This window comes from Morone saxatilis, unplaced genomic scaffold (genome assembly GCF_004916995.1).
Source record: "Morone saxatilis isolate NCDOM2014 unplaced genomic scaffold, NCSU_SB_2.0 Contig21, whole genome shotgun sequence".
Classification (NCBI taxonomy): Eukaryota; Metazoa; Chordata; class Actinopteri; family Moronidae; genus Morone; species Morone saxatilis.
The window spans coordinates 20,672,891-20,684,996 of record NW_023339774.1 but is presented as its reverse complement, the minus strand read 5'-3'; the positions used below and the strand labels follow the sequence as shown (position 1 = coordinate 20,684,996).

General features: G+C 43.6%; 1 protein-coding gene across 2 annotated transcripts in view; it reads left to right on the top strand.

Annotated features, from left to right (window-relative positions):
- sbno1 (strawberry notch homolog 1 (Drosophila)) overlaps positions 1 to 11,960 on the top strand; it is a 15,171-nt gene extending 3,211 nt beyond the window's left edge. For both annotated transcript variants that reach the window (XM_035668207.1, XM_035668206.1), the window contains exons 6-33: positions 82 to 182; positions 550 to 646; positions 758 to 918; positions 1,113 to 1,246; positions 1,356 to 1,446; positions 1,540 to 1,701; positions 1,833 to 1,968; positions 2,063 to 2,168; positions 2,269 to 2,422; positions 2,526 to 2,708; positions 3,433 to 3,530; positions 3,615 to 3,766; positions 3,898 to 4,089; positions 4,176 to 4,346; positions 4,453 to 4,622; positions 4,700 to 4,831; positions 5,717 to 5,852; positions 5,978 to 6,090; positions 6,186 to 6,257; positions 6,335 to 6,434; positions 6,565 to 6,639; positions 6,735 to 6,881; positions 7,089 to 7,183; positions 7,336 to 7,422; positions 7,544 to 7,681; positions 7,783 to 7,859; positions 8,282 to 8,475; positions 9,152 to 11,960. In XM_035668207.1, coding sequence (XP_035524100.1) covers positions 82 to 182; positions 550 to 646; positions 758 to 918; positions 1,113 to 1,246; positions 1,356 to 1,446; positions 1,540 to 1,701; positions 1,833 to 1,968; positions 2,063 to 2,168; positions 2,269 to 2,422; positions 2,526 to 2,708; positions 3,433 to 3,530; positions 3,615 to 3,766; positions 3,898 to 4,089; positions 4,176 to 4,346; positions 4,453 to 4,622; positions 4,700 to 4,831; positions 5,717 to 5,852; positions 5,978 to 6,090; positions 6,186 to 6,257; positions 6,335 to 6,434; positions 6,565 to 6,639; positions 6,735 to 6,881; positions 7,089 to 7,183; positions 7,336 to 7,422; positions 7,544 to 7,681; positions 7,783 to 7,859; positions 8,282 to 8,475; positions 9,152 to 9,294 — 3,617 coding nt within the window. In that variant the 3' untranslated portion in view covers positions 9,295 to 11,960. The remainder of the gene's footprint in view (positions 1 to 81; positions 183 to 549; positions 647 to 757; positions 919 to 1,112; positions 1,247 to 1,355; positions 1,447 to 1,539; positions 1,702 to 1,832; positions 1,969 to 2,062; positions 2,169 to 2,268; positions 2,423 to 2,525; positions 2,709 to 3,432; positions 3,531 to 3,614; positions 3,767 to 3,897; positions 4,090 to 4,175; positions 4,347 to 4,452; positions 4,623 to 4,699; positions 4,832 to 5,716; positions 5,853 to 5,977; positions 6,091 to 6,185; positions 6,258 to 6,334; positions 6,435 to 6,564; positions 6,640 to 6,734; positions 6,882 to 7,088; positions 7,184 to 7,335; positions 7,423 to 7,543; positions 7,682 to 7,782; positions 7,860 to 8,281; positions 8,476 to 9,151) is intronic.
- The last annotated feature ends 146 nt before the right edge of the window (positions 11,961 to 12,106 follow it).

The following is a 12,106-nucleotide window of genomic DNA, read 5'->3' as shown; positions in this document are numbered from 1 at the left end:
CGACCTGAGATTCTGTATTCGTCTCTAAATATATTAAACATTAGTCAGCGTGCGTGAGACTTTTCTCTGCTGGTGTTTCAGGTGAAATGAACAATGGAGTCAAGAAGGAAGTGTTGGGTAAAGATCCCGCCAGGATCTGGATCAATGACACCATTAAAATGCAAAACTTCTCACATTCTTTGGTAAGTATTAAAATACTGTTTTTAAAAAAGATGTTAAACGTTAAAGGCATCATATATATGGCAGTGAGGGTCGTTCTTCAGTCAGAAATACAGTAAAATGCCGTAAATGTGATTTTACTTTGCATTTTTCAGTGTTTCCTAAATGTGTTTTTGGGATATTGATCATGCTGTAACATCTATAAACTGACATAAAATCAATACCAGCACCAACTGAATGTGAAAAAGGTCTTAAACTGGATTCATAATGGACCTAAAAAGTCTTTAAGTGAACCTGTTGAACCACCAGAAACCCTCTGTGGTTGTTTAGGAGATGCTTTAAAAGCCGAAGAGCGTCGTGAGAACCGGATGTCTCATTATGTGTCCACAGAAACCCCCTGGGATGAAGGAGGAAGACGAGCCCGAGGAGGAAGAGGAAGACGAGTTGGGCCACGCAGAAACTTACGCGGAGTACATGCCGATGAAATGTAAACTGTTGTATTCGTTTACTCTGTTATTGAGCAGAACAAAGTGAAAGTGAACTCGACTGAACGATAACAGCTCTTCACTGTATTATCCTTCGTCCTTCGTCCCTGCAGTGAAGGTGGGTCTGCGGCATCCTGATCCCGTGGTGGAGACCAGCTCCCTGTCCAGTGTTAACCCTCCTGACGTGTGGTACAGACTGTCCATCCCTGAAGAAACCATCGACCGCGGCTGCCTGTCGGCTCTGCAGCTGGAAGCAATCACATACGCAGCTCAGGTTAAAACCAGTGATCCCTTTTTGTAAAGAGGAAAAAAAAAAAACCTGTTGAAAGATCTTCGTCGTGCCGTTACCAAATATAATACGGCCTAAACTAAAATACATTTTCATCACAAGAGCGAGACTAAATCTGCAGCGTTTCACGGCGTCTCTTTTGGTTTTAATTGTGCGTTTCTTGTCCCGATGTTCGACAGCAACACGAGACGTTCCTGCCGAGCGGCGATCGAGCTGCCTATCTGATCGGCGATGGAGCCGGTGTGGGGAAAGGCCGAACCATTGCTGGGATCATCTATGAGAATTACCTTTTAGGCAGGAAGAGATCACTGTGGTAAGTAGACCAAATCCGTTTTTATATGTTTAACCCAGTTTACTTTTCAAACCAATGTTCTGCCAACAGATTCACCTCTTCTCACACCTTCTCCTCTCTTTGCGTTCAGGTTCAGCGTCTCAAATGACCTAAAGTACGACGCCGAAAGGGATTTGAGGGATATAGGAGCCAAAAACATCCAGGTTCACTCGCTGAACAAGGTTAGATGTGTTTATGACGCGTAGATGAAAACAGTAAGACGTGTTTCTTAATGTCAGACTGTGACTCAATTACATTTTTTTATATATTTTCAGTTCAAATATGGCAAAATCTCCTCAAAACACAATGGGAGTGTGAAGAAAGGTGTGATATTTGCCACCTACTCGTCCTTGATCGGGGAGAGCCAATCGGGAGGGAAGTACAAGACCAGATTTCAACAGCTCCTCCACTGGTGCGGCGAGGACTTCGATGGAGTCGTATCCTTTCAGTCCAAGGCCGTGAATTCGATGAATAGATGTTCTCAGGAATTAATTTTCACTTTACAAGATCCTTTTATAGAACGTCTTTTTTATAAACGCGGCTACTTTCCTTAACAGAGTGTCTTTAGATTGTCTACGACGAGTGTCACAAAGCCAAAAACGTGTGTCCGATTGGATCGTCCAAACCTACAAAAACAGGGCTCGCCGTGTTGGAACTGCAGAACAAACTGCCCAAGGCTCGGGTCGTGTATGCGAGTGCTACAGGTCAGTAGACGCGATCGAATGAAATCTGCTTTTTTTTTTTTTGAACGGATTGGCAGTCTGTGCAGATTCTGAAGATGAACCTGTTTCTACGCAGGTGCCTCTGAACCGCGAAATATGGCCTACATGAATCGTCTGGGCATCTGGGGACACAAAACACCCTTCAGAGAGTTCGGCAACTTTATCCAAGCTGTTGAGCGCAGGTACCTTTCTGTTTTTTGCAGATTACAGCAGTTGTGGCAAAAGAAAAACAAGTTCTTGTGTAGAAAACCTAACGTGTATTTCTTTTGTCCTCAATTTCAGAGGTGTTGGCGCCATGGAGATAGTTGCTATGGACATGAAGCTAAGGGGGATGTACATCGCGAGGCAGTTGAGTTTTACAGGTGTGACCTTCAAGATCGAGGAGGTTCCCCTGACCCAGAAGTACATCAACATGTACAACAAATCTGTGAGACTGGTAAGCATTAGAAACACTGCACTTTAAGCTCATTGCTGTGATTCTTTTACTTGTTTTTGCTGTTAATAAACTGGATTTCATGATGCTCTCCTGCTTCTTGTAGTGGGTGAGTGCACGTGAGAAGTTCCAGCAGGCTGCGAACCTGATGGACGCAGAGCAACGTATGAAGAAGTCCATGTGGGGCCAGTTCTGGTCCGCTCACCAGAGGTTCTTCAAATACCTCTGCATTGCCTCCAAAGTCCGCAGAGTGGTCCAGCTGGCTCGAGAGGAGGTCCAAAATGGAAAGGTGACACATATAAAAGAAAACTTCTGGCAGCACAATTAACTGTCAACAATTGTGCTGTGTTAGCACGAGGTGAGAGATCCGTTAAACCTTAAAATAAACCTCACAAAAACCTCCACAGATGACCTCATGAAGTGTGCGTTACTCAGACCCAACAGGAAAAGGAGGGTAGCACAAACTGTAGGTGTGTTAGAGAAACACGATACATTTAAGTTCCTGTTTTTTACAAATGAACCACGAGGAGCGAACATGAACTCGTACAGACGGGTTGTGCCTCGTTAATAAGACGGTTTTACATCCATCCTGACAAAAATCAAATACTGGTGATTGTATATCATTCAACACTCAGAAGATGTGTGTTTGTGTTCTGCAAGTCGCCCGCATGTTATGAATAACGACAAAGCTGTTAGAGCCGGGGTGAAAAAGAAGCTCTTCATACAGCTTTAATCTGGCAGGTGTTGTCCTGCACTTTTAATGGACTTGCTGAAGTAGTATACGAGCACAACAAACTACAGTTTTAACGGCTTTGGACTGTTCGATTGATCGGGGAAAAGACGTTTGCATAGAGGCAGCTCTAAAAGAACAACAGGGGTTGAGACTTAAGATAATCTCGTAAACTGAAAGACTAATGCTTTCCTGAAACTTAATGCTGTGCTGCTTGCTCTAACGTTATTCGACATTAATTTGCTGAGCGTATAAAATACTTAAGAAGCTCTTTCCTCCGCAGTGTGTGGTGATCGGTCTTCAGTCCACTGGAGAAGCAAGAACACTCGAGGCTTTGGAGGAAGGAGGCGGAGAGCTCAATGACTTTGTGTCCACTGCAAAGTACGGACTGACTGAAGATAATAAAGTTTAAACACCACAATGTGTGTGTGTGTGTCACTGTAATAAAGTGTTTTTTGTTTATAGAGGTGTGCTGCAGTCGCTGATTGAGAAGCACTTCCCAGCTCCTGACAGACAGAAGCTTTACAGCCTGCTGGGTATCGACCTCCCCGCTAAGAAGACCCCCTCTCCGATTGAAACTGCAGCCCAACCAGAACAGAAGGGCAAGAAAAGGAAAGGTAATCGAACGTTTAAGCTAATGCTGAATCACGACACCAGATTAAAACTAAACCCGAACGCTCTGAGGAGACGGAACAGACGGCTCTGTGTTGAAAATGTTCAAAACGTTTGTCTTCTATCATCTCTCCAGGTTTAGAGATCAAAAAGCAGCAGAAAAAGAAGCCTCGCAGGCACGGTGGCCTGTCGGGAACCAGCTCGGAGGAGAGCCAGTCGGAGGAGTCGGACAAAGACAGCGACGACAGCTTCAAATCTGTCAGCTCAGCGGACGAAGACGACGATTTCAACCCGTTCAGAGACGAGTCCGATGACGACGAGGAAGACGGTGAGACTTCTGAGGGAGGTTGTGGAAGCTGAATTAAGACATTTTATATCAAACTTACAGCGAACCTCTTTGTTCTTCCGCCTCAGATCCGTGGCTCATCAGGAAGGAACCAAAGAAAGGGAAGGAGAAGAAGAAGAAGAAAAGAAGGAAGAGCATCGATCCAGACTCCATTCAAAGTGCCTTGTTAGCCTCGGGGCTGGGCTCCTCCAGGCCCGCTTTCACTGCCTCTGTTATTCCCCCCAGCGCACCTGCCACAGGTGAGCATGTCGCCACACGACGAAGCAGAGTGACGCCTCTCCGTTTGAGCTTTTGGAGGATTAAAGAAAGAAAGATTAAAGCGCTTTGTCTTTACTTGTTCTTAAGTCAAGCCAGAGGTTCAGGATAGCTGCGTAACGAGTGAGGACGCAGTGGACAGCGCCCAGAAAATGAAGAGAGATCTGCTGGAAAAACTGGAGGATCTGGCTGAGGACCTCCCTCCCAACACTCTGGACGAGCTGATAGACGAACTGGGAGGTCCCGACAACGTAGCTGAGGTATAAACGTTTAAAAAGGTGTTATTTCTTCTTCGTTGCTCAGATTGTATCTTAACTGACTGTACATGTTTCTTCAGATGACTGGTCGCAAAGGTCGTGTGGTCAGTAATGACGATGGCAGCATCACTTACGAATCTCGCTCGGAGCTGGACGTCCCGGTGGAAATCCTCAATCTCACAGAGAAGCAGAGGTTCATGGATGGAGAGAAGGTAAAGTCCAGACATACTGTATTTATACAGCCCGAAATTACACATCACCATTCGCCTCGACACTTTCTGTCCTTCGAGCCTCAATTCTGGTAATGAAACTTTTTAAAAGGGAAGAAACATTGTGAGCTAAAGTTATTAAAGTGGAAATGGGAACAGAAGCTTTCACCAAACATGAGGGTTGTTGCTGTAATACTCGAATCAGAACTAAGAAGCTTTCATTCCCACAGTTCACTTACTCTGGAACGAGCAAAGACAAACCAAGAGGTGTGAACGTGAAGTTAAATTAGACTGACAGGCTTACTGATTCATTAAACCGTTTGGGTGACGTCTCTTTCAACATCGGGAAGTTCTGACAAGTCGCGCTGCACCTCGCTGGACCCGCTGTGTTCGTTTATGTTCCTCCGGTGTCGCCAAGAAATAACGCGTGCGATGAAAAAGAGGAATCTTACGCTGCAGTATTACAGAAGTGTCGCTGCTGTGTGGTCTCTGTTCACACGTTCACCTGCTGCTCATCTCTTCTGGTTCCTTTTTGATTTCCTGATAAATCAAAGGAAATATAAACGTACGCGGACTGAACATGGATTTAATAAAAATCACACCTGTCTCAAAGTCTTTGCTCTCACAAGAAACAAGTAGCAGCAGCTTGGTAGCAGCTTTTTGGGTCTTTTCAGTGGGATTGTTGAGTCTACACCAGAGCTCCTTCGACAGCTTTGACAACAGCACAAACAAACAAAACGCACAGAGTTTGTTTAATCTGCACAAAACCAGTTAAGTGTGAAAACACTTTTAGTTGCAACCGGTTTGTTTTACTAATTGGTGCGGCGCCCAGTGGGATTTCATTTCCAACTACTTTTTCTAATTTTATGCGTCTTTCTCTTCAACCAGAACATCGCCATCATCTCAGAAGCTGCCAGCTCAGGTATTTCCCTGCAGGCCGATCGTCGAGTGAAGAACCAGCGGCGGAGAGTCCACATGACGCTGGAGCTGCCGTGGAGCGCAGACAGAGCGATACAGCAGTTCGGTCAGTACATAAAAACCTTTCACTGAAGACCTCCTGTATCTGACAAAGCACCAGTTTGAGCTTCAACTACTCTCACGTGGTGAATATAGAATAACCGTATCGCTCCGGTGTTTGTTTGGTCGCAGGGAGAACTCACAGGTCGAACCAGGTCACCGCTCCAGAATACGTCTTCCTCATATCGGAGCTCGCAGGAGAGCAGAGATTTGCATCTATCGTCGCCAAAAGACTAGAAAGCTTGGTGAGTCTAAATCGACTGAATCATTCTGTGAAAATGTCTTTAAAGGAAGTTAAAATATCGATATGAAATATTAACCGTGTGTCAAACCTTCACAGGGTGCTCTCACTCACGGAGACAGAAGAGCAACAGAAACCAGAGATCTCAGCAGGTTTAATTTTGACAACAAAGTAAGTACATCAGATGTCTCGGAGGTTGTTCGTGTTTTTACCTGCCGGTGACTCACTCACATTTATCTTTGCTACAGTACGGAAGAAACGCTCTGGAAATTGTGATGAAGTCCATCGTAAAGCTCGATTCTCCGTTAGTGTCTCCCCCCTCTGGCTTTAAAGGTGATTTCTTCAAAGGTACGACTTATCTGCTGTTCCAGACGAGGCTGGGCTTCTCTGGTTGTTGCCGATCGTATTGATTTCTCCTCTTTTAATCAGTTGTTCTCATCTGTAGCTCTGAGTAATAACCGATTCTTTTTCTCTGCAGAAATTCAGGGTGGATTAATAGGTGTGGGCCTCATAAACGTGGAGGACAGATCCGGCACACTTTCACTGGACAAAGGTGATTTTAAACGACGTTTCTCGCTGTTGAATGTGATTTGCGACTCACGTACAGTTCTGTGGAAACCTAACTCGTATACGTTGTTCAATCTACAGACTACAACAACATCGGCAAGTTCCTGAACCGTATTTTGGGCATGGAGGTCCAGCAGCAGAACGCCTTGTTCCAGTACTTCTCCGACACACTGGGAGCAGTTATTCAGGAAGCCAAGAAGAATGGCAGATATGACATGGGCATTCTTGGTAAGATGGTCAACCAAAATACAGAAATAAAACTGGTACAGAAGTTTTTAATTTTTTACTGTTAAATTATTCAAGGCGCTTTCCTCTGTGAGGATCAGATGAGTAATAATCATCCGTCTGCCCTGAAGGTTGGATTTCAGTACCTCACTGGATCTGAACGCTATCAAATGTTAGTAAAAACAACTCTCTCTGTCTGTCCTCGACTAGATCTGGGCTCTGGTGATGAGAAGGTGAAGAAGGTAGACTGCAGGAAATTCCTAACACCCGGCTACACCACATCAGGACACGTGGAACTCTACACAGTATGTTTATATATATATATATATAATATATATATTATATATATATATATGATATATATCTCTACACCATTTAGACCTTCCTCCACTCTTAAAGATGTGTTTAGGTTGCAGCAACATTACCTGACTTTGTATCCGTCTCTTTCCCCCCACAGGTGAGTGTGGAGAGGGGGATGTCGTGGGAGGAAGCCACGCATGCTTGGGCAGATCAGAACGGACCAGATGATGGCTTCTATGTACAGGTACAGGAGCTCCAGTGTGTGTGTGCAACATCTGGACCCGCCCAGTACAGTAACAGTCAACTGATCTTCATACGTAAAACCAGCGGCGACCCTTTTTTTAATTATTATTTTGTATTTTCAGATGAGGAACAACAAGAAAACAGCCATACTGATCAAAGAGGTCAACACCAAAAAGAGGCTCTTCCTGGTGTACAGGCCGAACACCGGCAGGCAGCTCAAACTGGAGACGTACGCAGACATCAAGAAGAAGTTTAAAAAGGTTACACGATGTTCCTCAGTGAGAAATTCATGTGAGAAGAACTCTCAATGATTTATGTGTTGGATCATGATTTATTTTATTTATTTATTTTTTGTTGTTAGGTGTTGTCAGAAGACGCCAAGCAGCACTGGATCGACCAGTACAAGTCGTCAGCACAAATCTGCTCTCATGCATATTGGTATGTTCCCTTTAGAGCTCTGTTAACGGTTAAGACTGCTTATATTTTATGTTTCGTACTGTCAACAAATCTCATAAAAAGACCAGCAAGGAAGGGTAACATATCTTCTGTTTTATGGACACAAATACACCGAGCACAGAGTGTAAATTATTCCTCTGTTGAACAGTAGTCCCTAACAACCAAAGTAATATTTACTGTCCAAAGGTTTTAGGATATTTTTTGGAAAATCAAACATATTTGTGACCTGTTTTCAAAGATTTACATCTTAAGTAGAAACAAATGAGCTTAAAAGTCACAAACAGGCTGAGGAAGTCGGAAAGTGCTGAAACACTTAGTTGGTTTATGTCTTTTCTAATCTAATAACATGTTTGCTTCCACCTTCTGTTATGAACCCTGCTGTGTTTGTGTGTTTTCACCCGCAGGCGGGGGAACTGTAAGAAGGCGTCGGTGGGTCTGCAGTGCGAGGTCGGTCTCCGGTGTAGGACGTACTACGTTCTGTGTGGCTCGGTGCTCAGCGTGTGGAACGAGGTGGAGGTCGTTCTCACTCCGGTCAGCGGAACCAACGTGAAGGTGCAGATTGTCCGCCTCAGAACGGAAGACGGACAGAGGATAGTCGGTAGGTCGGAGGGCTTTTTGGAGGAAAACCAGCTCGCTTGGTTTCTCTCCGAGAGTTAGAGGAGAAGATTGATCTTACCTTTTTAAATCCTCATCCTCTCCTCTGGGAAATAAGGCCACATTGAGCTCCCTGCATCGTTCTCTATTCAAGGTGTCTGCAGGTCTTAAAAACTCTAAAGTATTTCATTAAGTCTCCTAAAAAAGGCCTTAAGAATTATTAAAAAAAAAGTCTTTCATTTACAAGTCTTAAATATTGTATCGGGCCTGTCGTAAGCCATAATGTTAATTATAAATCACCACGATGCGGGCTGTCGGCAGACTTTATACATCTATAAACTAAAAATGGGCAAAAATAAATACATTAATAATCAATTTTCACGTCCAACTGGGAGGAGACGGGATGTCTAATTCCAAGGCTGTGGTCTTCTCACAGCTGTACGTTAGGAGGGACTAGTGAGCTTTAGGCCTTATAAGGTGCTCGTTTTAATCCGTAGTGTAAAAATAACGAGTTGTGGATTTTACGGGGGGGATTATCTTTCCAGTTTCATATTTACCGTACAGACATGAGAGGTGTTGATCTTCTCCTCTAACTCTCACAATAAAAGAGAATAACGTCGAACCCTTTTGCTTTTAACGTGTGCTGTAAATTCATTCTCAACCCGCTGTTTCTCTCTCAGGACTGATCATTCCAGCGAACTGTGTGTCTGCTTTAATTAACAAGCTCTCCACGTCGGACCAGTGCCAGCAGCTCGCTGTGCAGGAGCAGCAGAAGCGGCAGCAGCTCCACCCCCAAAGTTTCAGTCACGCACCCAACACATAGTGCCGCACCCGACTCTGCTTCGTGGGCGTCGAACCCATCTCCACCCCCTCGAGTTCGCATCCCAGTCTGAAGGGATTAGTCTCTATCTCTGCACTGCAGACTCCAGGACCGCTGTCCCCCTTGTCCTCACGCCCCTCCTCCCCTAACGTCTCTGAGGGTCAGAGGTGTCACACCAAGCTGTGCTGATTCTCAGATGTTAAGCAGTGGTTGTACAGAGAAAAGATTTCAGGGGTTTTCTTCTTTTTCTTGTTTTGTTATTTTAAACTCTTCACCTAGAGAGGTTTGATGGGTGATGTTTTGTCCTCTGACATTCAGAGTGAAAAGATTTGTGATATATTGATCAGAGTGGAAACCCAGAGGGCAGGTCGGCCTGTGGCACTCCTCACCCACGCTTTAAGCTGTTCAGTCCGGACTACCTGGTATGAAGCAAAGACTTCTGCTTTCCTGGTTCAGACTAAAGGTGGATGAGACGAGGACCCGTGTGTCTTTGGAAGTGTGAACCTTAAGTTGTGAAAAAAGAAAAAAAGGGCATTTAATGCTGAACTACAATCGGATATTAATATATGATAAACTGTCAGTTTGTTGCTCCTCCTCCGTTACTCGGGACCGACGTAGAGAACGAGACGGCTCTTGGAAGTAGAATAGGCGATGCAGAACATTAGTCCAGTTAAATACAGGAAACATAATGCTAGTGCTGATTCTCTGGTTCAGCTGTTTAATGTCTTTACTGTCAGATTCCACAAAACACTTTGTTTCTCTCTCGTCTTCGTTTTGCACACGGGTGTCAAACTGATCAAAGACCCTTTTTTTAATTTCAGTTTTTTGTTCCTCGCCCAGATGGAAGAGGTGGAGGATAAAATCCAGAGTCCACAAAGTGTATCTGAAGCTGCTCTGAGGCTTCTGTTAGACTCGCGGATATCTTCCAGAGTTACAGTTTCCCTGTTCAGCTGAAGTAGATGGACAGAAACAAAAAGAGGGTTTTTGTCCTGAAACATTTCCGCTCAAAAAGCCTCGTTCGTTTCAGATGAACGAATAAGAATTAAGGATTTTGTCTCCCATCACTTTATAGAAAGCTGGTTTAAGACTGGCTGAAAATGTGTGAACTGAACCTTTAACAGCAGGAATTTGCCTCAAACTGCAGTCAGACACTTTTTTTACAAAAGCACTAACTGGTTTGTCAGACTGGTGAAAGATTTGGTTTATTTTAGCATCAGCTGTCTGGTGGTTTCTATTTAAAGAGTAAGAAAATGTTTCCCAAAGATAAATATTGAACCAGGATGAATTCTCAGCAGAACAGACTTTAATTCTCCCTGTGTAACATTCATAAGCAGCATTGTATTTGGTTTATAACGCACTATAATGTAGTTATAAGCAGGACATTTTCAGCAGTTAGAACTCCTCCTGTGAAGAGATGTTTTATATTATTCCAGCTGTGTTTTACTATATTGTCATTATCTGTTTATACACCAGCTGCTTACAGCTGCTTTATAGTGCGTTACAAAGCATTTAGTGAATGTTTATATACCGCTTACACGTGCTGGAATAGTGTTGAAGCCAAAAACGCTCGCTTGTCGCTTCCCCCCAGCTCTACGTGAACACTTACTTTTAAACACACCTTCCGTCTTTTAACTCGACTGAGTTAAAAGCGAGACCTCTCTGGACTCGGTGCGGTTCAGAGGAAACGGGAACATTCAGTAAAGCAGCCCGAGAGGAAATGTGACGAGCAGTCTCCAGCGCCGTGCTTCTGATTGCTTTTAATTATTATTTTTTTTTAATGGAATTCTGCTCAGGGGTTAAACTCGTACAAAGACCCTCTTTGGAAAATCTTTAGAGTTTTACAAAGTATGTGAAGTGCATGCCCATAACTCAAACTGCTCTGTAACGTTTGCTCTGTTTACAGCTCCTTATGCTCACAGTACACGATCCCAAAACACATCTCTCTTAATTCCTCCGCTTCCTTTTGAGCCGAGTTGTAATTTAAAAAATGGGTGATTATTTTTTTTTTTGCTTCTGTTGAATAGTGTCCTCAGTCCTTCACTGCTTTCCACTAGATCTGCACTGGAAGGGACAGACCAAAGTCCGGATACACGAGCTGTCCTCTTATTGCTGATGATTGAATACGGGATGTGTCGCTCAGGCGCGTCTTTAACCTGTGGATTACTTTGTGTTTATGTAATCTCTTCTGTTCTTGACTGACACATTTACAAAAAAGCGAAAATAGGAGGAAGTCTTTGTATCATACCAATGTGCGTTTTGTATACTTTGTAAAAGGATTCTTCTTACATCGACTTCTGCCGTTGGACCGAACTGGGAGAGGCTTCGCTGGGAGGCTCTCTTAATTGAAAGTCACATCTTTTAACTTGAATGTCCACCATTATATACGCCAACAACTCATCTTTTTTTTTATTATTTTGGTCTTTTGAGATGTCGTGTACGCGGGCTGCCGACTTGGTGACGTTTTTTTTTTTTTTTTTGAATGCCGTAAAAGTGTGGCAGCAGATCGGCTCCTCCGAAGTCGAAAACACTTGAAGGACTGTTTTGTTTTTGTTTTTTCCTCTCTTCCTTTTATCGTTGCACGAGTTGCACTACTGACAGAGTTGTACAAATATTCAACATGACCTGTACATGAATGAGTGCAATGCTCAATAAAGCTTGGTATACTTCTACCTCGGAGGACTTCTTATTGCAGTACAGACACCTATATTACACTCCCACTGTAATGTCCCACAAATATAGAACTTATCATTTTAAAACTGATTTACAAATTGGGAACAAAAAAGACAGTTTTCTTTGTTTTTTTAAATTTACTTTT